At 47.3% G+C, this 23,709-nt stretch overlaps 1 protein-coding gene across 2 annotated transcripts in view; it reads right to left on the reverse strand.

The window, feature by feature from the left end:
- PSME4 (proteasome activator subunit 4) overlaps window positions 1-23,709 on the reverse strand; it is a 338,013-nt gene that overhangs the window by 288,588 nt on the left and 25,716 nt on the right. For both annotated transcript variants that reach the window (XM_068233125.1, XM_068233124.1), the window contains exons 2-3: window positions 19,078-19,218; window positions 17,547-17,663 (exon numbers count right to left, since the gene is read on the reverse strand). In XM_068233125.1, coding sequence (XP_068089226.1) covers window positions 17,547-17,663; window positions 19,078-19,218 — 258 coding nt within the window. The remainder of the gene's footprint in view (window positions 1-17,546; window positions 17,664-19,077; window positions 19,219-23,709) is intronic.

Consider the following 23,709-nt stretch of genomic DNA (forward strand, 5'->3'; position numbering starts at 1 on the left):
TTCTACAAAGTATTGACTCAGGGGGCTGAATAATTACGCACACCCCACTTTGCAGTTATTGATTTGTAAAAAATGTTTGGAATGATGTATGATTTTCGTTCCACTTCTCACGTGTACACCACTTTGTGTTGGTCTTTCATGTGGAATTCCAATAAAATTGATTCATGTTTGTGGCAGTGATGTGACAAAATGTGGAAAACTTCAAGGGGGCCGAATACTTTTGCAAACCACTGTATACCGTATATTGTTTAGATTAGGCCGATTGTGTTTTAGCTTCTGTGAGCACAGGGCACATTTTTTCGGTCTAGCGGACATGTTTTGGGAATGTGGGTGCAGAGTGCACATTTTTGCTTCTGGTTAAAGATGAGCCGTTATCTCAGAAAAAAAAAAAAAAAAAAAAAAAAAGATATATAAGTAGATAAATACTTCTGTGACGCCGTCGATATGACATGTCGAATGCGTCATGGAGTTACGAACGGCAGTTCTTCGCAAACCAACCAAACTGACAGTTTTTGGTTCAAATACACTTTTTTCCCTTCGCCAAAGGGCTGGAGAAATCTTTTCATGGTCAGTTAATTAGCCTCCTGTGAAAAGATTCTCTGCCAGCACAGGGGACCCCCTGAGGTGTTTATGACCTCATCCATCAGGTGAAGGGTAGATATCAGTTGACAGAAGCTCATAAATTGTAGCTTTCTCCAGCCTGATCGGCCCCAGTCTCAGCAGGAGATCTGACACCTCGGCTGCTCCCTGAGCTTCAAAAGACTTCTGACCTTAGGAAAACCTGCTGTGACCTCAGGAATCCCAATATTCATATGTTCTCCATATTGCCTTCATAATTCCTGGCATAGCAGATCTCCCTGGCCATGAAATCTGCACAGGTTATGGGATTCCACAGGGCGCCGGTTCTGACAGGTTTACGGACCAATCGGACTGCCAGATCTAGCGTAAGATTGTTTTAAAATAACCCTCTAATACCCCAGGGGTCTGATCCCCCAAGTTTGGTATCAACGTTCTTGATAAATTCTGACAAACCTAAAAATGTTACTAGATTTAACATAACTTGTACGGTTTGCAGATGAGCACACTTATCATGATTCAGGTAAATTTTTGTCTCTATGAGAGGGGCAGAGATCTCCTATTCCAAAGAGGTGTGTGATCCACGCCCCCTAACCCCTCCTTGCTGGAGTGGGGGCTATAACCAGAGAGAGCCCAGAAAGCTCTGAGTCCTTTACCTTCAATCTGATGCCAAGTAACATCCTGGCAGCCCGCAAGGACACGGGCCAAAACCTCCATCTTGGAACTATTGCTAACAAAGGCCTGTTGGCCGCATGGCAACCGCCATTTTGGGACTTTCGCCAAAGACTTGCGATTGCCGCATGGACTACCAATAACGGTATTTGAACTGTATATAATCAGACATTCTGTTCCTTTTCCTCTCTTCTCTCTGTCAATCAATCTGTTCTAAAATAAGCTGTGTGTATGTAGTTTAGAAATAAACTAACGATTTTATCGTTCAGTCTTGTGCCTTTTCTGGTCATCTGATTGCTGCTATAACGAATCTGCCCTCTGAAGAGTCAGTCATACTACCGCATTGTTTTATGATTTGCTTTTGATTGTTGATTTGCTAGCTAGGTTGTAAATAACCGTTTCTTCCTTCTAGGATTAGCTAGTACCAGATTTCCTGTGTGAAATCGATAACGTTAGTTTCTCGATTGTAAATACAATTCGAGATTGCATCATATAGGGACCCAGTAACCTTTCTTTAACGTCACATTGCTCACAGTCTTTAAGCCGTCCGAAGTGACTATTCCCCGAACGGTGACTGGAGCATGTTGAACGCGATTGGGCTGGCTACCGTATTATGATAGCGGGAGTCTCTTTCCTCCCTACAAAACTTGAGAGAGTGGTGGCAGTTTATTTACCCGATTTCCAGCGCGAAATCGATATTTTTAGCTTACCGATTGTATATACAATCAGAATTGTACATGTATGGGCACCTCCAACCAATCTTAACCGTTTACTACGCACACAGTGAATTTGCCTCCACCAGTCTCTAGTGCATGAGACCTGCATGGCAACAGTGGCCTAGTAATACGGGATTGGTGGAGGTTTGTCCCATTACATATTGTCGGCAGCTGCGCGACCAATCTTTATTGTCAGTCTGTTCACCGTACTTCCTGCGTATGCTAACGGGAGCAGATTAGACGGGATTGGCACGCTCTGTCGCCTTTTCGTTCTTCCCTCTGACGATCCAGCAACCGGTCTCGTTGTCAGTCTGCGCCCGTACTTCCTGCGTACGCTAACGGGAGCAGATCTCGACGGGATCGCGGGGCTGGATTGTCACACCTTCTTAGGATTCTCCTTTTTAACTGCGTCTATCTTGAAGCCAATCCTGATGTCATTTCCTCCCTTACTCTCCTCTGCCTGATTATGTATGCATTGCCCGCCCTCCTCCCAGTCTTCAGACACTCCCACCCAGCTCTGCAATACAAAGGGCATTGTCTCAGCATGAGAAATATTGGCCAATCAGAGAGAAATAGAGGTGTGGGAGGGGAAACAGGAGGGGAAGAGGCTTCAGCCAATCAGGCTGCATTAGTTAAATATGAAAGGAAGGTAAAGAAGCAAACAAAGACAACCCAGCATGCCCTGCAACTTCGTATGTGCGGCAGATGTACCAGGTCAGATAACCTGGGGAATGATCATTTACCAACAACAAAAGTAATAGTGATTTTACCTTTTGGATTGCCTGGTTAGCATCCTTATTACTTGTTTACCAGATAAAAATAATAGATTTTTGATTTTATGCCCGACAGTTACACTTTAAGGCAGCGATTCCCAACCGGTGTGCCTCAGCTATGTGCTGTCGATTGCTAAATCTCCCCACTTTATCCCCTCCTCGCTTCTGAGATCCGCCTCGTCTATTTAGGGCAGGGATTAAAGAAAATGGCCACCGATGTCCACAAATGCAAACAAAAGTGGCCATTTTCTTGTAGCCCTGCTCTAACTATACACGTAGCGGAGGCAGAGAAGCGGGGAGTGACCCACCGCCAGTACATACTACTGGGGGCTCCTACTCCTAGCTATCTTTACTGGAGAACAGCTAGCTACCTATCCTGAGGGCACCTACACCTCGCTACCTATCCTGACGGCACCTACACCTCGCTACCTATCCTGACGGCACCTACACCTCGCTACCTATCCTGACGGCACCTACACCTCGCTACCTATCCTGAGGGCACCTACTCCTCGCTACCTATCCTGAGGGCACCTACACCTCGCTACCTATCCTGACGGCACCTACACCTCGCTACCTATCCTGAGGGCACCTACTCCTCGCTACCTATCCTGAGGGCACCTACACCTCGCTACCTATCCTGACGGCACCTACACCTCGCTACCTATCCTGAGGGCACCTACTCCTCGCTACCTATCCTGAGGGCACCTACACCTCGCTACCTATCCTGACGGCACCTACACCTCGCTACCTATCCTGACGGCACCTACACCTCGCTACCTATCCTGACGGCACCTACACCTCGCTACCTATCCTGACGGCACCTACACCTTGCTACCTATCCTGAGGGCACCTACTCCTAGCTGAGTGTTTGCCGTGATGTGTCACGACTAAGGTTGGGAAGCACTGCTTTAAGGCATTAGATAGTGAATCTTTCTGATGACAGTGCTGTAGTGTAACATACATGTTAATGAGAATTAGACATGGCTAGATCAAAGCGTGTATCTGCAGTGCTCTATGACATGCCAAAACATTCTGCTCACAAGATGCTGCCATCAAGAAATCAGCTGTGAAGAGGGCTTTAATTAAATGAAACATGCACAAATACCAGCCAGCCAGTAGCAGCAACACCAACACAAATAGGTTGTAAAAATGTGTCCTTACCACCTACGTAAAACATTAAGCACAAGGCTTTTAGTGGAGGACACGCCTTGCCGAACTGAACTGAATATGGAAATGGAGACAAAAAGCAAAGTTATGAAAAGGCAAAACATGACAGATTCCTACCAGCTGCTCTCATCCAATAAATAACGGGACTACTACTCCTATCTGATAAATAACCAGACTACCAGCTACTCCCATCCGATAAATAACGGGACTACTACTCCTATCTGATAAATAACCAGACTACCAGCTACTCCCATCCAATAAATAACGGGACTACTACTCCCATCTGATAAATAACCGGACTACCAGCTACTCCTATCTGATAAATAACCGGACTACCAGCTACTCCCATCTGATAAATAACGGGACTACCAGCTACTCCTATCTGATAAATAACCGGACTACCAGCTACTCCCATCTGATAAATAACCGGACTACCAGCTACTCCTATCTGATAAATAACCGGACTACCAGCTACTCCCATCTGAAAAATAACGGGACTACCAGCTACTCCCATCTGATAAATATTCAGACTACCAGCTACTCCCATCCGATAAATAACGGGACTACCAGCTACTCCCATCTGATAAATATTCAGACTACCAGCTACTCCCATCTGATAAATATTCAGACTACCAGCTACTCCCATCTGATAAATAACCGGACTACCAGCTACTCCCATCTGATAAATAATGGGACTACCAACTACTCCCATCTGATAAATATTCAGACTACCAGCTACTCCCATCTGATAAATAACCGGACTACCAGCTACTCCCATCTGATAAATAATGGGACTACCAGCTACTCCCATCTGATAAATAACCGGACTACCAGCTACTCCCATCTGATAAATAACCGGACTACCAGCTACTCCCATCTGATAAATAATGGGACTACAAGCTACTCCCATCTGATAAATAACCGGACTACCAGCTACTCCCATCTGATAAATAACGGGACTACCAACTACTCCCATCTGATAAATAACCGGACTACCAGCTACTCCCATCTGATAAATAACCGGACTACCAGCTACTCCCATCTGATAAATAACCGGACTACCAGCTACTCCCATCCGATAAATAACGGGACTACCAGCTACTCCCATCCGTTAAATAACGGGACTACCAGCTACTCCCATCCGATAAATAACGGGACTACCAGCTACTCCCATCCGATAAATAACGGGACTACCAGCTACTCCCATCCGATAAATAACGGGACTACCAGCTACTCCCATCCGATAAATAACGGGACTACCAGCTACTCCCATCCGATAAATAACGGGACTACCAGCTACTCCCATCCGATAAATAACGGGACTACCAGCTACTCCCATCCGATAAATAACGGGACTACCAACTACTACCATCCGATAAATAATGGGACTACCAGCTACTCCCATCCGATAAATAACGGGACTACCAGCTACTCCCATCCGATAAATAACAGGACTACCGGCTACTCCCATCCGATAAATAACAGGACTACTACTCCCATCCGATAAATAACAGGACTACTACTCCCATCCGATAAATAGCGGGACTACCAGCTACTCCCATCTGATAAATATTCAGACTACCAGCTACTCCCATCTGATAAATAACGGGACTACCAGCTACTCCCATCTGATAAATATTCAGACTACCAGCTACTCCCATCTGATAAATAACGGGACTACCAGCTACTCCCATCCGATAAATAACGGGACTACCAGCTACTCCCATCCGATAAATAACGGGACTACCAGCTACTCCCATCCGTTAAATAACGGGACTACCAGCTACTCCCATCCGATAAATAACGGGACTACCAGCTACTCCCATCCGATAAATAACGGGACTACCAGCTACTCCCATCCGATAAATAACGGGACTACCAGCTACTCCCATCCGATAAATAACGGGACTACCAGCTACTCCCATCCGATAAATAACGGGACTACCAACTACTACCATCCGATAAATAATGGGACTACCAGCTACTCCCATCCGATAAATAACGGGACTACCAGCTACTCCCATCCGATAAATAACAGGACTACTACTCCCATCCGATAAATAACAGGACTACTACTCCCATCCGATAAATAGCGGGACTACCAGCTACTCCCATCTGATAAATAACCGGACTACCAGCTACTCCCATCTGATAAATAACCGGACTACCAGCTACTCCTATCTGATAAATAACCGGACTACCAGCTACTCCCATCTGAAAAATAACGGGACTACCAGCTACTCCCATCTGATAAATATTCAGACTACCAGCTACTCCCATCCGATAAATAACGGGACTACCAGCTACTCCCATCTGATAAATATTCAGACTACCAGCTACTCCCATCTGATAAATATTCAGACTACCAGCTACTCCCATCTGATAAATAACCGGACTACCAGCTACTCCCATCTGATAAATAATGGGACTACCAACTACTCCCATCTGATAAATATTCAGACTACCAGCTACTCCCATCTGATAAATAACCGGACTACCAGCTACTCCCATCTGATAAATAATGGGACTACCAGCTACTCCCATCTGATAAATAACCGGACTACCAGCTACTCCCATCTGATAAATAACCGGACTACCAGCTACTCCCATCTGATAAATAATGGGACTACAAGCTACTCCCATCTGATAAATAACCGGACTACCAGCTACTCCCATCTGATAAATAACGGGACTACCAACTACTCCCATCTGATAAATAACCGGACTACCAGCTACTCCCATCTGATAAATAACCGGACTACCAGCTACTCCCATCTGATAAATAACGGGACTACCAGCTACTCCCATCCGATAAATAACGGGACTACCAGCTACTCCCATCCGTTAAATAACGGGACTACCAGCTACTCCCATCCGATAAATAACGGGACTACCAGCTACTCCCATCCGATAAATAACGGGACTACCAGCTACTCCCATCCGATAAATAACGGGACTACCAGCTACTCCCATCCGATAAATAACGGGACTACCAGCTACTCCCATCCGATAAATAACGGGACTACCAGCTACTCCCATCCGATAAATAACGGGACTACCAGCTACTCCCATCCGATAAATAACGGGACTACCAACTACTACCATCCGATAAATAATGGGACTACCAGCTACTCCCATCCGATAAATAACGGGACTACCAGCTACTCCCATCCGATAAATAACAGGACTACCGGCTACTCCCATCCGATAAATAACAGGACTACTACTCCCATCCGATAAATAACAGGACTACTACTCCCATCCGATAAATAGCGGGACTACCAGCTACTCCCATCTGATAAATATTCAGACTACCAGCTACTCCCATCTGATAAATAACGGGACTACCAGCTACTCCCATCTGATAAATATTCAGACTACCAGCTACTCCCATCTGATAAATAACGGGACTACCAGCTACTCCCATCCGATAAATAACGGGACTACCAGCTACTCCCATCCGATAAATAACGGGACTACCAGCTACTCCCATCCGTTAAATAACGGGACTACCAGCTACTCCCATCCGATAAATAACGGGACTACCAGCTACTCCCATCCGATAAATAACGGGACTACCAGCTACTCCCATCCGATAAATAACGGGACTACCAGCTACTCCCATCCGATAAATAACGGGACTACCAGCTACTCCCATCCGATAAATAACGGGACTACCAACTACTACCATCCGATAAATAATGGGACTACCAGCTACTCCCATCCGATAAATAACGGGACTACCAGCTACTCCCATCCGATAAATAACAGGACTACTACTCCCATCCGATAAATAACAGGACTACTACTCCCATCCGATAAATAGCGGGACTACCAGCTACTCCCATCTGATAAATAACGGGACTACCAGCTACTCCCATCTGATAAATAACGGGACTACCAGCTACTCCCATCCGATAAATAACGGGACTACCAGCTACTCTCATCCAATAAATAACTGGACTACTACTCCTATCCGATAAATAACCAGACTACCAGCTACTCCCATCCGATAAATAACGGGACTACTACTCCTATCTGATAAATAACCAGACTACCAGCTACTCCCATCCGATAAAAATCCAGAGTACCAGCTACTCCCATCTGATAAATAACAAGGCTACCAGCTACTCCCATCTGATAGTCTGCAGGCACTGGGGAACACCCAGCCCCTGCAGAGTACATGGGGAGCACCCAGCGCCTGCAGAGTACATGGGGAGCACCCAGCGCCTGCAGAGTACATGGGGGAACACCCAGCACCTGCAGAGTACATCGGGGAACACCCGGCGCCTGCAGAGTACATCGGGGAACACCCGGCGCCTGCAGAGTACATCGGGGAACACCCGGCGCCTGCAGAGTACATCGGGGAACACCCGGCGCCTGCAGAGTACATCGGGGAACACCCGGCGCCTGCAGAGTACATCGGGGAACACCCGGCGCCTGCAGAGTACATCGGGGAACACCCAGCACCTGCAGAGTACATCGGGGAACACCCGGCGCCTGCAGAGTACATCGGGGAACACCCGGCGCCTGCAGAGTACATCGGGGAACACCCAGCGCCTGCAGAGTACATGGGGAGCACCCAGCGCCTGCAGAGTACATCGGGGAGCAACAGCACCTGCAGAGTACATCGGGGAACACCCGGCGCCTGCAGAGTACATCGAGGAACACCCAGCGCCTGCAGAGTACATGGGGAACACCCGGCGCCTGCAGAGTAAACATCGCCACAATCACCCCTTCCTCTGCCTCTCTCTGAGCAACCTGCAAATAAACAGTACAAACTATGACACAGGAGGAGAGGGCCAAATCCAGCATAGAATCTGAGTCAATAGGTAGCAGAAATAGAACAGTGGCCAGTTACGGATTGCTGAGAGGGGAAACTGGATAGCTGTGTTTCTGAACACCAGAAATGTGAGGACTTGTTTAAAGGGCAACTGAAGCAAGAGGGATACTAGGCTGACATCTTTACTTTTTAACAATGCACATTGCCTGGCTGTCTTGCTGATCCTCTGCCTCTAATGCTTTTAGCCATAGCCCCTGAACAAGCATTCAGCAGATCTGGTGTTTGACATTATTGTCTTCAGAAGCATTCAGGGACATGACAGCTTCCCAAGCCTTTCCGAGTCCACAAGTGCTTCAGATGCTCCGTACTCTCCATGCGGGAACGTTTACCTGCAGGACGGAGCCGGAAGCATTCAGGGACACAAGTGCTTCAGAAGACAGACGGCTCCATACTGTCCATGAGCGAATGCTTACCCACAGTGCGGAGCCGGCAGTCTTCAGAAGCCTTCAGGGACATGAGAGCTTCCCAAGTCTTCTGACTGCTCCTGGAGGCGGCATGTTTGAACTGGGACAGTGCTGGAAGGACGACACATACGGAAGGCTGGACCACCTCTATGAGATCCAGAGTCTTCCCTCCTTATAGGGGAGTATCTGCCTTCTATTTTGTGGCTTCAGTTATCTGACATGAGGGTTGCTTTCCCCCGCAAGTCTGTAGAATGGATGAACCCAGGAAGAGCAGTCATAACTGTCACTACACTGACTCCCCAGCCTCTACTCCCACCTTGTTTATTGGAGGTCTCATTTCATAACTGTCACCACACTATGACTCCCCAGCCTCTACTCCCACCTTGTTTATTGGAGGTCTCATATGACCTTTGAGGCAATGTGATCTGAATGTATGTGGTTATTGTCAAACAGACCCAACACGTGCTGCATGACTGTACAGCCTTCAGTTACATTACACCAACATCTGAAAGAGGATCCCATAAACAGAACTATCACCACCGAATAACGTCAGAGCCAGTCTGGGAACAATGTGAGGCAACAGCTATTACACAAGTCAGCTCACTTTCCAACATCTCATCCAATAAACAGTCAATAAAAATAGCAAGGTCGTAATATGATAAATATGCCATTCTTATCTGCCAGAAAATATACAATATAGTCCAGGCAAGTTCGGGGATTTTAAGGGGACCATCAGAAAATGTAAAAACTACCCTTTATGAAGTATGAGCTTGTCACTAGACTACTGAATACAACCTAAAGAAGAAACTCCTGGAAGAAGTCCACTAACTGACCCCAAATCAGAACCAAAATAAAAATCAGTCTTTTGCAGTACAATTCAGAATTACCTTGACCAGCTTCGCACACAGACCACACACTTCCCAGAGAAAGGGCCGATTCCAGGCTGAGATAGTCAGCCTTTTATTTCCCACAAGGTTACTCCTCACCCAGAGAACAGCAAACCCTGGTGTGAATCTCTTTCCTAATGCTAGGTACACACCATACAATTTTGTGTTAGATAGATGGTTCAATAGATAATTTCCGACATTTACGATCTGATTTTTGATTGTTTTTCTGATCGATTTGTCAAAGAAGTGAATGGAAATAGATAAGAAAAGGTAACAGAATTGAATCGGAAATCGATCTGAAAATCAAATTGGAAAATGATCAGACAGAAAATCGACGCATTGTGTGTACCCAGCATTACATGAGCACTTGTCTCAAGGACAACACAAAATCCCAGAGCACACTTGTCAAATGACAGGGCCATAAACACCTACAATAACTGTCCCCTGAGAACTGCACAGGAGAAATATATGTACTGGACTTTCCATTCTGTGCCAGTGCAGATAAGTCTCCAACATCTTCAGACATCAATCTTCCCCCCCCTTGCTGACAGCTGCAGGTCTCGCAGCTGTTACACTTCAAGACACAGCGGAAGTATCTCTTACTATAAATACAACATTAGTGGACCGGTGGCTAGAACCAGAAGCTACAGCAGCAATCGTGGCACAGCATCACAGTGCTGGAACCTTCAACAGTAACGGGGCCTCTTTCACAGTGTGATGTTAAAGTCATATGTTAAAACAACATGCAACGCAGAATAACGTATTGCAATGAAAAATCAATGCCACATTCACAGTGCACACATTGCGCTTGGCGACTAATGCTGCACGATAAGTGAAAGTGCTGCATGCTGTGCGTTATACACGTTATTAGCTGCGTTACACTGTTTGCACATGCTCAGTAATGCCTGTAAGTCAGGAAGGCATACTTCTCATTGCCTGTATGCTCTACTGTATGCGACCGTAATGGGGCATTAAGTTGCGTTGCAACTTTTTGGAGACACTGTGTTGTAATTTGTGTTGTAATTTAACGTTGCATCAAAATGCACCGCCCTACTGTGAAAGAGGCCTAAAGGCACATACACACATCCAACATAATGCACAACCAAAGGCACAACACGTCCAACTGCAGGACAAGTACATATACACACGCCAATCAACTCACTCAAATACTGTGCGCAAGCGAAACAGCAAACCGCACAACATGACCAACTGCAGGACAAGTACATATACACACGCCAACCAACTCACTCAAATACTATGCGCAAGCGAAACAGCAAACTGCACAACATGACCAACTGCAGGACAAGTACATATACACACACCAACCAACTCACTCAAATACTGTGCGCAAGCGAAACGGCAAACCGCACAACGTGTCCAACTGCAGGACAAGTACATATAGACACGCCAACCAACTCACTCAAATACTGTGCGCAAGCGAAACAGCAAACGGCACGATGTGTCCAACTGCAGGACAAGTACATATACACACGCCAAACAACTCACTCAAATACTATGCGCAAGCGAAACAGCAAACTGCACAACATGACCAACTGCAGGACAAGTACATATACACACGCCAACCAACTCACTCAAATACTATGCGCAAGCGAAACAGCAAACTGCACAACATGACCAACTGCAGCACAAGTACATATACACACGCCAACCAACTCACTCAAATACTATGCGCAAGCGAAACAGCAAACTGCACAACATGACCAACTGCAGGACAAGTACATATACACACGCCAACCAACTCACTCAAATACTATGCGCAAGCGAAACAGCAAACTGCACAACATGACCAACTGCAGGACAAGTACATATACACACGCCAATCAACTCACTCAAATACTGTGCGCAAGCGAAACAGCAAACCGCACAACGTGTCCAACTGCAGGACAAGTACATATACACACGCCAACCAACTCACTCAAATACTGTGCGCAAGCGAAACAGCAAACCGCACAACATGACCAACTGCAGCACAAGTACAGATACACACGCCAAACAACTCACTCAAATACTGTGCGCAAGCGAAACAGCAAACCGCACAACATGACCAACTGCAGCACAAGTACAGATACACACGCCAAACAACTCACTCAAATACTGTGCGCAAGCGAAACAGCATACCGCACAATGTGTCCAACTGCAGGACAAGTACAGATACACACACCAACCAACTCACTCAAATACTGTGCGCAAGCGAAACAGCATGACCAACTGCAGGACAAGTACAGATACACACGCCAAACAACTCACTCAAATACTGTGCGCAAGCGAAACAGCAAACTGCACAATGTGTCCAACTGCAGTACAAGTACAGATACACACGCCAAACAACTCACTCAAATACTGTGCGCAAGCGAAACAGCAAACTGCACAACGTGTCCAACTGCAGGACAAGTACAGATACACACACCAACCAACTCACTCAAATACTGTGCGCAAGCGAAACAGCATGACCAACTGCAGCACAAGTACAGATACACACGCCAAACAACTCACTCAAATACTGTGCACAAGCGAAACAGCAAACTGCACAACGTGTCCAACTGCAGGACAAGTATATATACACACGCCAACCAACTCACTCAAATACTATGCGCAAGCGAAACAGCAAACTGCACAACGTGTCCAACTGCAGGACAAGTACATATACACACGCCAACCAACTCACTCAAATACTGTGCGCAAGCGAAACAGCATGACCAACTGCAGCACAAGTACAGATACACACGCCAAACAACTCACTCAAATACTATGCGCAAGCGAAACAGCAAACTGCACAACACGTCCAACTGCAGGACAAGTACATATACACACTCCAGCCAACTCACTCAAATACTGTGCGCAAGCGAAACAGCATACTGCACGACATGACCAACTGCAGGACAAGTATATATACACACGCCAACCAACTCACTCAAATACTATGCGCAAGCGAAACAGCAAACTGCACAACGTGTCCAACTGCAGGACAAGTACATATACACACGCCAACCAACTCACTCAAATACTGTGCGCAAGCGAAACAGCAAACCGCACAACATGACCAACTGCAGCACAAGTACAGATACACACGCCAAACAACTCACTCAAATACTATGCGCAAGCGAAACAGCATACTGCACAATGTGTCCAACTGCAGGACAAATACAGATACACACACCAACCAACTCACTCAAATACTATGCGCAAGCGAAACAGCATACCGCACAACATGACCAACTGCAGGACAAGTACAGATACACACGCCAAACAACTCACTCAAATACTGTGCACAAGCGAAACAGCAAACTGCACAACGTGTCCAACTGCAGGACAAGTACATATACACACGCCAAACAACTCACTCAAATACTGTGCGCAAGCGAAACAGCAAACCGCACAACATGACCAACTGCAGCACAAGTACAGATACACACGCCAACCAACTCACTCAAATACTGTGCGCAAGCGAAACAGCATACCGCACAATGTGTCCAACTGCAGGACAAGTACATATACACACGCCAAACAACTCACTCAAATACTGTGCGCAAGCGAAACAGCAAACCGCACAACATGACCAACTGCAGGACAAGTACAGATACACACGCCAAACAACTCACTCAAATACTGTGCGCAAGCGAACCGGCAAACTGCACGACATGACCAACTGCAGGACAAGTACATATACACACGCCAACCAACTCACTCAAATACTGTGCGCAAGCGAACCGGCAAACTGCACGACATGACCAACTGCAGGACAAGTACATATACACACGCCAACCAACTCACTCAAATACTGTGCACAAGCGAAACAGCAAACCGCACAACATGACCAACTGCAGGACAAGTACATATACACACGCCAAACAACTCACTCAAATACTATGCGCAAGCGAAACAGCAAACTGCACGACATGACCAACTGCAGGACAAGTACAGATACACACGCCAACCAACTCACTCAAATACTATGCGCAAGCGAACCTGCAAACTGCACGACATGACCAACTGCAGGACAAGTACATATACACACGCCAACCAACTCACTCAAATACTGTGCGCAAGCGAACCGGCAAACTGCACGACATGACCAACTGCAGGACAAGTACATATACACACGCCAAACAACTCACTCAAATACTATGCGCAAGCGAAACGGCAAACTGCACAATGTGTCCAACTGCAGTACAAGTACAGATACACACGCCAAACAACTCACTCAAATACTGTGCGCAAGCGAAACGGCAAACCGCACGACATGACCAACTGCAGCACAAGTACATATACACACGCCAACCAACTCACTCAAATACTGTGCGCAAGCGAAACAGCAAACCGCACAACGTGTCCAACTGCAGGACAAGTACATATACACACGCCAACCAACTCACTCAAATACTGTGCGCAAGCGAACCGGCAAACTGCACGACATGACCAACTGCAGGACAAGTACATATACACACGCCAAACAACTCACTCAAATACTGTGCGCAAGCGAAACGGCAAACCGCACGACATGACCAACTGCAGGACAAGTACATATACACACGCCAACCAACTCACTCAAATACTATGCGCAAGCGAAACGGCAAACCGCACAACATGACCAACTGCAGCACAAGTACAGATACACACACCAACCAACTCACTCAAATACTGTGCGCACAAGTGAAACGACAAACCGCACGACATGTCTGCATTATAAAACATAGTTGTTCTAACGACCAACACACACACACATGGCTTGGAGCGGAGCTGTGGCTAGGGACACTTAGGCTTCCATGTTTATCAGAACTCATGGAAGGAGCAAGTGATCAGTCAGATCAAGTGGCAAATGCTATTTGCTGGTGACCATCTTGTGCTAAGGCAGGAAGTGAGAGCAGCAAATCATAAGCTTACAAATCTATCACCTGATGAGGCTGATGCATGAGACTCCGCACTCATCATAGCATGCGTCCATTTACTTATGACTACATTGGCCAAGACCCCCACCTGCTGCTAACTTCATCTCAAGAGGGCATGTCACACTGGCTAGGAGCTCCACATTTGTGTATACCAGTGATCCTCAAAGGCCCGTGGGCCGAATGTGGCCCCCTGAAGCTTTATTACCCCCCCCCCCACACACACACACAAAATGTATTACTTATAGATGTGGTTGGCTACATCTTTATATATTGGTGGTCCCTGTATAGAATAGCAGTGCTGGCACCACCCATCCACATGGAAGCCAAAAAGCAGTAATTCGCTGGTTTCCAATCAAATTCCGCATCAGGTGACACTGCTGTCCACTACCGGTTGTCACCTGGGTATGCTTTACTGTCTGGCCCGCAAAGACTTCTACATCATTTTATGTATACTCCGGCCCCCCAGAAGTCTGAAGTATGTTGAACCGGCCCTCGACCCAAAACGTTTGGGGACCCCTGGTGTATACAATGCTTTCCAATCATTCCTTGCTTCAGTTCCTAATCTGAGAACAGTAAGAAGATTGGAAGATTTCCTGGAAACCCAGCACTCCTTGTGGACTTATTCTGCTGTGGTCCTATGAGATCTAGATGGCGCCGGACTCGGACGCCTCGGCCACAGGGCTCCGGCCTTTTTCTTCCTTTTGAGGAGGTCCCTCCCTCCACTCACCTCTTGCCTCGTCTTGTGCTGGGGTAAGAGGCGGAGGGCATCGGTGGAATCCAGTCTGGCCCCGCAAACAGCCACGGACCGCGGGTGGAAGGCAAGGAAGCGGTGAGCTGCTTGGAGGGGATCAGCTGTTTGGGAGCCCACGTGCAGCATGGAACCTAGCTGCACGGAACTCCGCTGACCTGCCGCCGCTGCCCCCGGACCATCGGGACACCATCCGCTCTGCAGGCAGGATCAGCTATTCGGGAGCCCACATGCAACATGCAGCATGGATCCTAGCTGCACGGAGCTCCGCTGACCTGCCGCCGCTGCCCCCGGACCATCAGGACATCATCCGCTCTGCAGGCAGGATCAGCTGTTTAGGAGCCCACGTGCAGCATGGATCTTAGCTGCACGGAGCTCCGCTGACCTGCCGCCGCTGCCCCCGGACCATCGGGACACCATCCGCTCTGCAGGCGGGATCAGCTGTTTAGGAGCCCACGTGCAGCAGGGATCCTAGCTGCACGGAGCTCCGCTGACCTGCCGCCGCTGCCCCCGAACCATCAGGACACCATCCGCTCTGCAGGCAGGATCAGCTGTTCGGGAGCCCACGTGCAGCATGGAACTTAGCTGCACGGAGCTCCGCTGATCTGCCGCCGCTGCCCCAGGACCATCAGGACACCATCCGCGCCGGAGCCACCGACCCCCACGCAGCATTTGAGGCCCGACGACCAGGTTTGGCTCCTAGGGAGAGGCCACCATACTCCGCACACTCAGGGGACAAATGTCATGCAGGCCTCCGTGCAGGCCCCCAGCGGTGCGCCTGGCCGCACAAACCGCCTGAGGGCCGACAGCTGATCAGCTGTTCGAGCCACCGCCACCCCTTGTGTGCAGGAGGCCTTACCTTCCGGGTCTCCCACGTGGTAGGGGGGTCCTTTCCAGACGCAGCCCCCAGCCTTCATCAGAGTCATCCTCCACTGCCGAAGCTCGTATCGCCCACCACTCAGCCGGAAGGACCAGCGATGTGCCTGCTCCAGGCACCTGGCGACTTTTCCATGGGGACAGACTCTGTTTCGGACTGCTTTGTCAGTCCCTGGGGTGCCTCTTTTTTATCCTGCAGCCCGGGGGGGACTCTGCCTCTGCCTCTCTCCTCTTGCCCTGGCTCCTTCTCTTCTCTCTTTCCTCCTCAGTCTTTTTAGCTATTCCTTCTCTTTTCTCTATTTCGCTATCCACTTTTCTCTCTTTCGCTCCTTTCGCTGTCCACTTTTTCTCCAGGACTCACGGCGGGGCGTCTGGAGCTGCTGCGGAGCTGAGCGAGCGCCACCGGCAGATGGCCACCGGCTGCTCCCCTCACACAGCTCTCCAGACTTCCCCACGCGTCCGTCAGTATAGCTAGTGTGCTGTATATATAAGTGCTGTGTATATATGTATATGCTACTTGTACTACTGTACCTGACTGTATATGTTGGACTGCATGCACGTGTTTGTACCATCTCCGACCCTGTCTGTGCCAAAAATAATTCCGGGTACAACCCCCGTTGTACTTGGCGAAATAAACGTGATTCTGATTCTGATTCTATCAGCATATAATAAACGATGACGTAAACGAGATCCGCCGCTTAGACTTCCCACCGCTCGCTCCGTTCCTGACATCATGTGATGGGGGCGGCTGGTTGTGACGGGCAACAGACATTTTTTCCACAAAAATCCCTTTCATAGGCGACTCCCACTGACACTGAATTTAGGCTCTGAAATGTCATGGTTACCAATTACCGGGAGACCCTGCCGAGATAAGTCACTGCCCACCAATTATCAGTCACATTGTCAGCCAGTAACGGCACAGCATGGAGTTATGATGTCACGGTAACAGGACATTCAGGGCCGCTGCAGTCACTTACTTGGGAAACCAATTAAGACCAAGGTGTTCAGTTTTGGAGTACAATATCCTCTCCAACATCTCGTACAATGGTCTCCACGGCAACTGCAAGTCCTCTCGCGAAAGCAGCTCCTTCTTCCTGCGATTGTGAAGGGAAAAAACACAAACCATCAGGCTAATGCCGGGTACCTGAGAAGGGCAGATTCTGTGCAGCGCTGCGATATAAATACTTAATAATATTAATAATGTTGTCAATACGCATCAATCTAAAGCTTTGCTAAATAAATACTGTATATTCTGGCGTATAAGACTACTTTTTAACCCTTGAAAATCATCTGTAAAGTCAGGGGTTGTCCTATACGCCGGCTGTCATTGATGCCGGGTGACACGCCCTGTCCTGTTACCGCCTCTCAGATCTCGCTGCTGAGGACTGTAGTGATGCGGTGCAGGCGCACATGTGTGAGATCCTATCCTGCTACCGCCTCTCAGATCTCGCTGCTGAGGACTGTAGTGAAGTGGTGCAGGCGCACATGTGTGAGATCCTATCCTGTTACCGCCTCTCAGATCTCACTGCTGAGGACTGTAGTGAAGCGGTGCAGGCGCACGTGTGAGATCCTGTCCTGTTACCGCCTCTCAGATCTCGCTGCTGAGGACTGTAGTGAAGCGGCGCAGGCGCACATGTGTGAGATCTTATCCTGCTACCGCCTCTCAGATCTCCCTGCTGAGGACTGTAGTGAAGTGGTGCAGGCGCACATGTGTGAGATCCTATCCTGCTACCGCCTCTCAGATCTCGCTGCTGAGGACTGTAGTGAAGCGGCGCAGGCGCACATGTGTGAGATCCTATCCTGTTACCGCCTCTCAGATCTCCCTGCTGAGGACTGTAGTGAAGCGGCGCAGGCGCACATGTGTGAGATCCTATCCTGTTACCGCCTCTCAGATCTCGCTGCTGAGGACTGTAGTGAAGCGGCGCAGGCGCACATGTGTGAGATCCTATCCTGTTACCGCCTCTCAGATCTCGCTGCTGAGGACTGTAGTGAAGCGGTGCAGGTGCACATGTGTGAGATCCTATCCTGTTACCGCCTCTCAGATCTCGCTGCTGAGGACTGTAGTGAAGCGGCGCAGGCGCACATGTGTGAGATCTGAGAGGCAGGTAAATAGGATACAAGGGCGGGGCCAGATGGGTGAAAGAGGCGTGTTTTATGGGCACATCGCAATCTTTTCTTCCATACCGCTCTGATAAACAGGTAGACAAGGAGAGTTGACCAATCCAACCAGTCAATCGCCTATCTACTGTTATTGGTACCACATACAGTACAGCACCAGTATATGATTTTTTTTTTCCTATTTGGTGTGCGTTGGAAGACGGGTGGTCTTATACAGCGAGTATATCCCAAACTCTATATTTTAACTGGAAAAGTTGGGGGGGTCGTCTAATACGCCGGAATATATGGTATATATCTATCCCGGATCCGGAGGCTCCCCTATTCTTACGCAAGCAGTTACTTTGTGTGTAGACTTTACACTCATGTGGATTTGTTGCCATCCTCACTTACTTTAAGAGGTTGATGAGAAGGCGAGCGAAGCCTTGCATCATACTGATCTCCAGCCTGGGAATCGTCACCAACTCATAGACCAGCTTCACGAAAAGCACATGGTCTTCTTTACTGAACTTCCTTCCATAGAGCCGGATGTACCTGCAGACAGCAAGCAAGAGATTCATCAATGTGTACAGACAGCAAGCAAGAGATTCATCAATGTGTACAGATAGAAGCAGCCCTATTACACATCATAACCTGCAGACAGCAAGGGAGAGATTCATCAATGTGTACAGATAGAAGCAGCCCTATTACACATCATAACCTGCAGACAGCAAGGGAGAGATTCATCAATGTGTACAGAGAGAAGCAGCCCTATTACACATCATAACCTGCAGACAGCAAGCAAGAGATTCATCAATGTGTACAGAGAGAAGCAGCCCTATTACACATCATAACCTGCAGACAGCAAGGGAGAGATTCATCAATGTGTACAGATAGAAGCAGCCCTATTACACATCATAACCTGCAGACAGCAAGGGAGAGATTCATCAATGTGTACAGATAGAAGCAGCCCTATTACACATCATAACCTGCAGACAGCAAGGGAGAGATTCCTCAATGTGTACAGAGAGAAGCAGCCCTATTACACATCATAACCTGCAGACGGCAAGCAAGAGATTCATCAATGTGTACAGACAGCAAGCAAGAGATTCATCAATGTGTACAGATAGAAGCAGCCCTATTACACATCATAACCTGCAGACAGCAAGGGAGAGATTCATCAATGTGTACAGATAGAAGCAGCCCTATTACACATCATAACCTGCAGACAGCAAGGGAGAGATTCATCAATGTGTACAGAGAGAAGCAGCCCTATTACACATCATAACCTGCAGACAGCAAGCAAGAGATTCATCAATGTGTACAGAGAGAAGCAGCCCTATTACACATCATAACCTGCAGACAGCAAGGGAGAGATTCATCAATGTGTACAGATAGAAGCAGCCCTATTACACATCATAACCTGCAGACAGCAAGGGAGAGATTCATCAATGTGTACAGATAGAAGCAGCCCTATTACACATCATAACCTGCAGACAGCAAGGGAGAGATTCCTCAATGTGTACAGAGAGAAGCAGCCCTATTACACATCATAACCTGCAGACGGCAAGCAAGAGATTCATCAATGTGTACATATAGAAGCTGCTCTATTACACATCATAACCTGCAGACAGCAAGGGAGAGATTCCTCAATGTGTACAGAGAGAAGCAGCCCTATTACACATCATAACCTGCAGGCAGCAAGCAAGACATTAATCAATGTGTACAGATAGAAGCAGCCCTATTACACATCATAACCTGCAGACAGCAAGGGAGAGATTCATCAATGTGTACAGATAGAAGCTGCCCTATTACACATCATAACCTGTAAACAGCAAGGGAGAGATTCCTCAATGTGTACAGATAGAAGCTGCCCTATTACACATCATAACCTGCAGACAGCAAGGGAGAGATTCCTCAATGTGTACAGAGAGAAGCAGCCCTATTACACAGCATAACCTGCAGACAGCAAGGGAGAGATTCATCAATGTGTACAGAGAGAAGCAGCCCCATTACACATCATAACCTGCAGACAGTAAGCAAGAGATTCATCAATGTGTACAGAGAGAAGCAGCCCTATTACACATCATAACCAGCAGACAGCAAGGGAGAGATTCATCAATGTGTACAGATAGAAGCTGCCCTATTACACATCATAACCTGTAAACAGCAAGGGAGAGATTCCTCAATGTGTACAGATAGAAGCTGCCTATTACACATCATAACCTGCAGGCAGCAAGGGAGAGATTCATCAATGTGTACAGAGAGAAGCAGCCCCATTACACATCATAACCTGCAGACAGCAAGCAAGAGATTCATCAATGTGTACATATAGAAGCAGCCCTATTACACATCATAACCTGCAGACAGCAAGGGAGAGATTCATCAATGTGTACAGATAGAAGCTGCCTATTACACATCATAACCTGCAGGCAGCAAGGGAGGGATTCATCAATGTGTACAGATAGAAGCAGCCCTATTACACATCATAACCTGCAGACAGCAAGGGAGAGATTCCTCAATGTGTACAGAGAGAAGCAGCCCTATTACACATCATAACCTGCAGACAGCAAGGGAGAGATTCCTCAATGTGTACAGATAGAAGCAGCCCTATTACACATCATAACCTGCAGACAGCAAGGGAGAGATTCATCAATGTGTACAGATAGAAGCAGCCCTATTACACATCATAACCTGCAGACAGCAAGGGAGAGATTCATCAATGTGTACAGAGAGAAGCAGCCCTATTACACATCATAACCTGCAGACAGCAAGGGAGAGATTCCTCAATGTGTACAGAGAGAAGCAGCCCTATTACACATCATAACCTGCAGACAGCAAGGGAGAGATTCATCAATGTGTACAGATAGAAGCAGCCCTATTACACATCATAACCTGCAGACAGCAAGCGAGAGATTCCTCAATGTGTACAGATAGAAGCTGCCCTATTACACATCATAACCTGCAGACAGCAAGGGAGAGACTCATCAATGTGTACAGATAGAAGCAGCCCTATTACACATCATAACCTGCAGACAGCAAGCGAGAGATTCCTCAATGTGTACAGAGAGAAGCAGCCCTATTACACATCATAACCTGCAGACACAGCAAGGGAGAGATTCCTCAATGTGTACAGATAGAAGCAGCCCTATTACACATCATAACCTGCAGGCAGCAAGGGAGAGATTCCTCAATGTGTACAGATAGAAGCAGCCCTATTACACATCATAACCTGCAGACAGCAAGGGAGAGATTCATCAATGTGTACAGATAGAAGCAGCCCTATTACACATCATAACCTGCAGACAGCAAGGGAGAGATTCATCAATGTGTACAGAGAGAAGCAGCCCTATTACACATCATAACCTGCAGACAGCAAGGGAGAGATTCCTCAATGTGTACAGAGAGAAGCAGCCCTATTACACATCATAACCTGCAGACAGCAAGGGAGAGATTCATCAATGTGTACAGATAGAAGCAGCCCTATTACACATCATAACCTGCAGACAGCAAGCGAGAGATTCCTCAATGTGTACAGATAGAAGCTGCCCTATTACACATCATAACCTGCAGACAGCAAGGGAGAGACTCATCAATGTGTACAGATAGAAGCAGCCCTATTACACATCATAACCTGCAGACAGCAAGCGAGAGATTCCTCAATGTGTACAGAGAGAAGCAGCCCTATTACACATCATAACCTGCAGACACAGCAAGGGAGAGATTCCTCAATGTGTACAGATAGAAGCAGCCCTATTACACATCATAACCTGCAGGCAGCAAGCAAGACATTAATCAATGTGTACAGATAGAAGCAGCCCTATTACACAGCATAACCTGCAGACAGCAAGGGAGAGATTCCTCAATGTGTACAGAGAGAAGCAGCCCTATTACACATCATAACCTGCAGACAGCAAGCAAGAGATTCATCAATGTGTACAGAGAGAAGCAGCCCTATTACACATCATAACCTGCAGACAGCAAGGGAGAGATTCATCAATGTGTACAGATAGAAGCTGCCCTATTACACATCATAACCTGTAAACAGCAAGGGAGAGATTCCTCAATGTGTACAGATAGAAGCTGCCCTATTACACATCATAACCTGCAGACAGCAAGGGAGAGATTCCTCAATGTGTACAGAGAGAAGCAGCCCTATTACACAGCATAACCTGCAGACAGCAAGGGAGAGATTCATCAATGTGTACAGAGAGAAGCAGCCCCATTACACATCATAACCTGCAGACAGTAAGCAAGAGATTCATCAATGTGTACAGAGAGAAGCAGCCCTATTACACATCATAACCAGCAGACAGCAAGGGAGAGATTCATCAATGTGTACAGATAGAAGCAGCCCTATTACACATCATAACCTGCAGACAGCAAGCAAGAGATTCATCAATGTGTACATATAGAAGCAGCCCTATTACACATCATAACCTGCAGACAGCAAGGGAGAGATTCATCAATGTGTACAGATAGAAGCTGCCTATTACACATCATAACCTGCAGGCAGCAAGCAAGACATTCATCAATGTGTACAGATAGAAGCAGCCCTATTACACATCATAACCTGCAGACAGCAAGGGAGAGATTCATCAATGTGTACAGATAGAAGCAGCCCTATTACACATCATAACCTGCAGACAGCAAGGGAGAGATTCATCAATGTGTACAGATAGAAGCAGCCCTATTACACATCATAACCTGCAGACAGCAAGCAAGAGATTCATCAATGTGTACAGAGAGAAGCAGCCCTATTACACATCATAACCTGCAGACAGCAAGGGAGAGATTCATCAATGTGTACAGATAGAAGCAGCCCTATTACACATCATAACCTGCAGACAGCAAGCAAGAGATTCATCAATGTGTACAGATAGAAGCAGCCCTATTACACATCATAACCTGCAGACAGCAAGCGAGAGATTCCTCAATGTGTACAGATAGAAGCTGCCCTATTACACATCATAACCAGCAGACAGCAAGGGAGAGATTCATCAATGTGTACAGAGAGAAGCAGCCCTATTACACATCATAACCTGC

This window comes from Hyperolius riggenbachi, chromosome 4 (assembly GCF_040937935.1).
Source record: "Hyperolius riggenbachi isolate aHypRig1 chromosome 4, aHypRig1.pri, whole genome shotgun sequence".
Classification (NCBI taxonomy): domain Eukaryota; kingdom Metazoa; phylum Chordata; class Amphibia; order Anura; family Hyperoliidae; genus Hyperolius; species Hyperolius riggenbachi.